Source organism: Lathyrus oleraceus, chromosome 2 (assembly GCF_024323335.1).
Source record: "Lathyrus oleraceus cultivar Zhongwan6 chromosome 2, CAAS_Psat_ZW6_1.0, whole genome shotgun sequence".
Lineage (NCBI taxonomy): Eukaryota > Viridiplantae > Streptophyta > Magnoliopsida > Fabales > Fabaceae > Lathyrus > Lathyrus oleraceus.
In genome coordinates, this window is record NC_066580.1 from 335,078,601 (window position 1) to 335,085,514 (window position 6,914).

At 42.2% G+C, this 6,914-nt stretch overlaps 1 protein-coding gene across 1 annotated transcript; it reads left to right on the forward strand.

Moving 5' to 3' along the window:
- Positions 1-2,675: 2,675 nt before the first annotated feature.
- Positions 2,676-3,689, forward strand: LOC127123108 (uncharacterized). Its single transcript, XM_051053365.1, has one exon. It carries the CDS (start codon positions 2,676-2,678, stop codon positions 3,687-3,689), a length of 1,014 nt encoding a protein of 337 aa, XP_050909322.1.
- Positions 3,690-6,914: the final 3,225 nt, after the last annotated feature.

Sequence of the window (6,914 nt, forward strand, 5' to 3'; positions counted from 1 at the left end):
GAGAACCCCGTTTTGGAAAGAAATCAGATTTATCCATACCTCATACCTTTGAACCTGTACAATAAAAAACACATTGCATCCATCCATTCATTGCATACGCATAAAAATCGAAACTCTTAGTTTGTTTCACATTATTTCAGGAATCCAAGACTTGTTAGCAAAATGAATCCTGAGAGAAGAAGCACTTTTCAATTCAAATACAAGAACGTGGACCTTGCCAGCCTATAGAAGTTGAGTGCCAAAGTAACACCAATCAAACTCAACAGCTTTGTGCAAGACTATGGAAGAATTCTGGACATCTTAAATGAGAAGATGGACGTGATGACTGCAGTGACTATTGCTGAGTTTTATGATCCACCTCTACGTTGTTTCGCATTCTCTGATTTCCAGTTGGCTCCTACCTTGGAAGAGTTTGAGAGGATTGTAGGCCGAAATTTGAAGGATCATAATCCATTTCCTAAGTTTGATGAAGGCATTCCTCCCAAGAGGATAGCTTTAGCTTTGGGTTTGAAGGTTTCTGAAGTCGTGGATAATTGGGATGTGAAGGGAGCTTTCAATGGTTTTTCTAGGAAGTTCTTGGAAGATCAAGCTAAGAAGATGGAAAAAGAAGGGAATTAGAAAGCTTTTTATGTTATGTTAGCTGTGTTGGTATATGGGATAGTTCTCTTCCCAAATATTGGTCATTTTGTGGACCACCTGGCGGTGAGAATCATTCCTCTCTGGTAACCCTGTACCGTTCCTCCTGGAAGACCTCTAATATGCTCTCCATGATCGTCATGAGAAGAAGGGAGGAACCATTTTATGTTGTGTGCAACTGTTGCATGCCTGGTTTAGATCTCATATGCCCGAAGAAGGCCCCTTTGTCTCAAAGGAACTCAAGGCCTCTCAGAAGTTAGCTTCTCTTACCTCCAATCATGTTAAGTGGTATATCAGGGATTGGGAAACCGAGGATGTTATTGTCAGCATTGGAGACTTCCCTAATGTACCTTTGATATGAACCAAGGGTTGCATCAACTATAACCCTATGTTATCTTTGAGGCAACATGGTTACCCTATCAATGGCCCTCCAAAAGCTGAAGCTTTAGAGCCTTTCATCTTACACAGTGCTGAAGCAAATCACCCCACAGTGAAGAAGATCAAGAGGTCATGGCAAGCAGTTATCAGAAAGGGTAAGGACTTGGGTAAGAGAAATGTCATCGTTCGAGAGCCTTATACTTGTTGGGTGAGAGAGAGGGTTTAGATGGTTAAACTCCCTTTCCTGTTTGATCCTTCTATCTATCCGTTGGTTCATGATCCATAACCCATATTACCTGAAGATGTGGAGAAGCTTAATGCCCGTATTAAGGAGCTGGAGTTAGAGAATGCTGAATTGAGGATTAAGCTCGGTCGAGTCTCGGTAGAGAATGGTAATTTGAAAGATGGTCAACATAAGAAGGACAAAGAGCTTAAAATTTCCAACAAAAGGGCTAGGGAGCCTGGGGCAAGGAAAGAAAAGTTTGGGCAAGCGCTCTATAGTACTAAATCTGTGTTCAAGACGAAGGAGGAGGAGTTGGATAAAGTTGCACTCCGGATCCAAAAACTCAATAAAACTTTGGAGTAGACTCTTGAAATAAAAACGGAAGCACTACTGATTTCTGAGATTCATACTCGTGAACTTGAGAATACCATTCAGAAATACAAGGATGCTTTGGAATGTGAGAAGCCGAGGACTGAAGAGTCGGAAAGAGTTTGCACACGGTTGAACTATCAGTTGGAACAAGTCAATGCTAAAATCCAGGCACTTGAAGGTGTGGATCAAGATGCTGCCTATCTGATGTTGCTGAGTGAGTGCAGATATTGGAGAAACCTCTATAGGGACATAGAGGTGACCAAGGCTGAAGACTTGCACATCATTCAAGACCTCCAACGACTTTACACTGAGTGGAAGGGAAAATTTATGAGGCTGTCCAGATTTGCAAATTCCGTCATGCAAGAGCTGCCTGAGAAATTGCAAGAAGCTGATTGGTGCATGTGTCCAGAGAACACCCCGCATCACGTTTTTAATTTCATTAAATTTTGTAAGGCGATGTTGGAAGGGATGACTACCGACCTTGCTATGGTTCGGAAAGCCCATAAGCCATAAGCACTTTGTTTATATTTGAACTTTGTTCTAAATTAATGAAAAAATCGCTTTTGGGATTCATTTTATTGTGTTTTATTGCTTTATTGCTTTAAATACTTGCGAATAACTGTTGCGGCATTTCTGAAATGAATGACTAAAACTAACCAAGAGTTTTGCAAACAAGATGCATCCATACCTGCATTCATACATTTTCAAAATAGAGTCTCACTCCCTCCTTTCTTCCTCCAGTTTCACGCTGAATCTTCAACACCCGTACAATACTCACGCCTGAGCAAGACAAAGGATGGTTGAACAAGAGCAAGAGAGCGCCCGAGATAGAGCTGAATTAGATGAAATCAAAGGGGGCATGTCCCAGATGAGAGAGATGCTGCAAGCTTTAACCTTCAGAGTTAAGGCTCCGCAAGTGACCGTGATTTCAGAGATCACGGGCCCAGCAGTTGAAGTCCAGCTTCAGAGGTCGTTATCTTTAACCCTTCCTCCATATGGGCTACCTTACGACTTCATCCCTCGAGAGGAAGTAGTGCATGACATGGGGTAATCTGTCCAATTAGCTATGCCATTACCGATTTACACCGATGCACGCCCAATCGTCCACACCATTGCTCCACCAGCTTCCTATGCTAGGCACATTCCGCACTTTGAAGATCAACATCGCATGCATCAGACTGTCGACTCAACCGTTAGTGGTGATGAAGTAAGATTTGAAGATTTCAGAGAAGTGAAGGAGAACATGCAACTCCTTGAGAAGAAGTTCCGAGCATTAGAAGGAGACCATGTCTTTGGATCTGCTGCCAAAGAAATGTGTCTTGTATATGGGTTGGTGATTCCAGCCAAATTCAAAACTCCAGATTTTGACAAATACAAGGGGCATACTTTCCTAAAGAGCTATCTCATCATGTATTACAATAAAATGCCTGCTCACGTGGAAGACGACAAGTTGATGATCCACTGTTTTCAAGATAGCTTGAGTGGGGCTCCTTCCACGTGGTATTTAAGTTTGGATCAGAGTAGGATCAGATATTTCCAAGACCTGTCAGACGCGTTCATAAAACACTACAAATACAACATGGATATGGCGCCTGACAGAAGACAGTTGCAAAGCATGTTCCAGCATGACAAGGAGCCCTTCAAGGAATATGCTCAAAGATGGAGGGAACTGGCTTCTAAAGTTGAACCACCTCTTGCTGAAAAGGAACTGGCTGAACTGTTCATCGACATTGTCCAACCCCAATTCTATGAGAAGATGGTTGGAAGTGCTTCCTTGGGATTCTCCGAGCTTTTTGCTATAGGGGCTCGTGTTGAATATGGATTAAGAAATGGAAAACTTACGGTTGTGGCTGGAACTTCAAGTGCTAATCCAAAGAAGTTCTCTGGAGTGTTTCCTAGAAAGAAGGAAGGTGAAACTAATGCTATGTCTATTGTCCAAGGAAGAGCCCCTCCAAGAAGGAGACAACAACAATATTCGACCAGTTTATCAGCAAGCACCAGCGGCTCATGTCTATCAACAATGGAGAGCTCAAGCTCCAAGACAAAATGCTCCGAATCAGAACAGGAGGCAGGGGGATAGGGCAACCTTCAATCCAATTCCAATGTCATATACTGAGCTTTATCCCTCTCTGTTGCAAAAAGGTTTGGTGGTTCCTAGGCCTATGGGACCTCCACCTGATCGTTTGCCTCCATGGTGAAACCCTAATGAACATTGTCCTTTTCATTAGGGTGCCCCCGGGCATGACCTAGAGGGTTGCTTTGCTTTGAAACATAGGGTTCGTGAGCTTATTGATAGCAAGATTCTATCTTTTAGGGATATGGGACCGAACGTGAAGAACAATCCTCTTCCTCCCCATGGAGACCCTATGGTGAATGCCATTGAAGATGCCTATGATGGTGTTATGGTTGAGAAGGTGGATGATGTTAAGACTCCTTTGGCAGCATTCCACGCCCGATTGGTGGAAGTTTGCCTAATTGATGTTCGTCATGACAGATGTGAAGAGTGTGTCGCACACCCTAAAGGGTGTTAGATGGTACGAGATAATATTCATGAATTGATGAATAAAGGAGTGATTCAAATCTCTAGTGTTGCAAAGAACGAAAATGTGTCGGTAATTGAACCCTGTTTTAATTTACCTGAACCACTTGAAATCCCTTACTATAGTAGAATAGTGGTGCCTGAGAATAGTCATCTATCGCCTGCTGAGATTTGTATGCCTACACCATTTCCGTATGAAAGCACCAAGGTTGTGCCTTGGAGATATGAGGTTACCGCTATGGACAAGATTGTTGAAGGAAGTGAAGACGTTGAAGTGACAGAAGATGTGAATGAGCATGTCACTAATATTGCAGGAATGAGTAGAATGACCCGTAGTGGTCGAATCTATACGCTTGAATTCAATGTTACTCCTCAAGGGCCGGCCAAGGAATCTACAGTTGCAGCTCCCGTTAAAGAACCCAAAGTGGTCCAATCTGAAGATGCTGTTGAATTCTTGAAGTTGATCAAGAGAAGTGATTACAAGGTTATGGACCAGTTGCATCAGACACCATCTAAAATTTCTATTTTGTCTCTGCTATTGAATTCCCAAGCCCATAGGGAGGCTTTGTTGAAGGTGCTTGCCTAAGCTCATGTAACACAAAGCATAACAGTAGACCAGTTTGATGGGGTGGTTGCGAACATCACAACTTGCAATAATTTAAGCTTTAGTGGAGAAGAATTACTTGAATATGGACAAAATCACAATCGTGCTCTCCATATCTCGGTAAAATGCAAAGATGATGCTTTGGAAAGAGTTTTGGTTGATACCGGATCTTCTTTGAATGTTATGCCAAAGAGAACACTCGCCAAGTTATCTTATCAATGACCAAGCCTAGTGCCTCGATGGTGAAAGCTTTTGATGGTTCCAGGAGAACCGTGATTGGAGAGGTTGAACTGCCCATATTGATTGGCCCTCATGTATTGCCGATTAATTTCCAAGTCATGGATATTAATCCGGCGTATAGCTGCTTATTAGGGCGTCCCTGGATTCATGCTGCAGGGGAAATTACCTCCATTCTACATCAGAAAATGAAGTTTGTGATAGACAATCAACTGATCATCATTTCTGGGGAAGAGGACTTTGTGGCTAGTCATCTTTCATCCTTCAGATATATCGAGGCTGATGAGGACGCTTTGGAAACTTCTTTCCAAGCCCTTGAAATAGCCAATGCCACTTTTATGGAGATGAAGGACCCTGTTGGGAAAGCTTATTCATCTTTCACTTCTCTGAAAAGCACCAAGTCTAGTATTGAAGGAGGAAACCCTGAAGGTTGGGGTCAGTTTATTGATATTCGTGAGAAGCATGATCGCTTTGGTCTGGGATATGTGCCTTCCGCTGCGAAAGGAGCCCGAGTCCCTACAAAGGACAACACCCGAAGCATCCAAGAAGTATTCCTCAGTACAAGATTCATCCATGGAGATCAGGTCAATGCAATTGGAGATAGCACCGAAGATGAAGATGAGCCCTGTTTGGTTTATCGGACAGCTTTGAACAACTGGAAGGCGGTTGAGATCCCCGAAATTTTTCCTTTGTCAAAGTAATAATTGTTGTTTTTTTCCTTTCAAATCCTTAGCTCTGCCCAAGGCTAATGGATCATGTTGTAGGGCCCCTTTTCATTTTGAAAATAATCATTATCAGTGAATGAAAGACATTTTTGTTAAATTCTTATTATTCATTTATTTGCTTCCTCTTAAGAAAATGGCAATCTTTTCAAACAAAAAACTTTTCATTTATGCATCTTTTAGTTTTACTTTTCTAAAAAAAAATCAATCATTCAAACATGCAGAATAAATGATAACCCTGTTGCAAGAGCCTCCTATTCTGATTCCACCTGTCCCAGGAAAGCCATTAATCATGTATCTAACTGTGCTTGAAGGGTCAATGGGATGCGTGCTGGGGTAACATGACGAAACTGGTCGGAAAGAACACGCTATTTACTATCTGAGTAAAAAGTTTACTGATTGTGAAAGTCAATATTCACTTTTGGAGAAAATTCGTTGCACGCTAGCATAGGCGCTCATCGTTTGAGGCAGTACATGATTTTCCATAATACTTTGTTGATCTCGAAGATGGATCCAATAATATATATCTTTGAGAAACCGGCCTTGACTGGGAGACTAGCCCGTTGGCAAATGCTCTTGTCAGAGTACGACATTCAATACGTAACCTAGAAAGCAATCAAGGGAAGTGTTTTAGCAGAGTATCTCGCTCATCAACCAGTTGAAGACTATCAGCCATTGAAGTTTGATTTCCCCGATGAGGATATAATGGTGATAAAGGATTGTGAGATCCTAGGCCCAAATGAAGGACCAGAACCAGAATCTCGATGAAAGCTCGCGTTCGATGGTTCCTTCAATTACAGTGGTCATGGCATGGGAGCTGTTTTGATGAATCCAAATGGTGGCTTTACCCCTTTCACAGCAAGGTTGTGCTTTGATTGTACGAATAATGTCGCAGAGTATGAAGCTTGTATCCTTGGTATTGAAGCCGCGATTGATGTTCGAATCAAGATCCTTGAGGTGTATGGAGACTCAGCCTTGGTGATCTATCAGGTCAAACGAGAAAGGGAAACTCGTGATGCGAAGCTGATTCCGTATCATGCTCATGTTGTAAAGATGATAGAATACTTTGATGATATCACTTTCCATCACATCCCAAGAGTAGAGAATCAAGTGGCTGGCGCTTTGGCAACATTATCATCAATGTACCAAGTCAAATTTCGTAATGAAGCTCCACTTATTCGAATAGGGCGAAGAGATGAGCCT

Coding starts and splice junctions, on each gene's coding strand:
- LOC127123108 (XM_051053365.1), top strand. CDS start 2,676: ATGCCATTACCGATTTACACCGATGCACGCCCAATCGTCCACACCATT.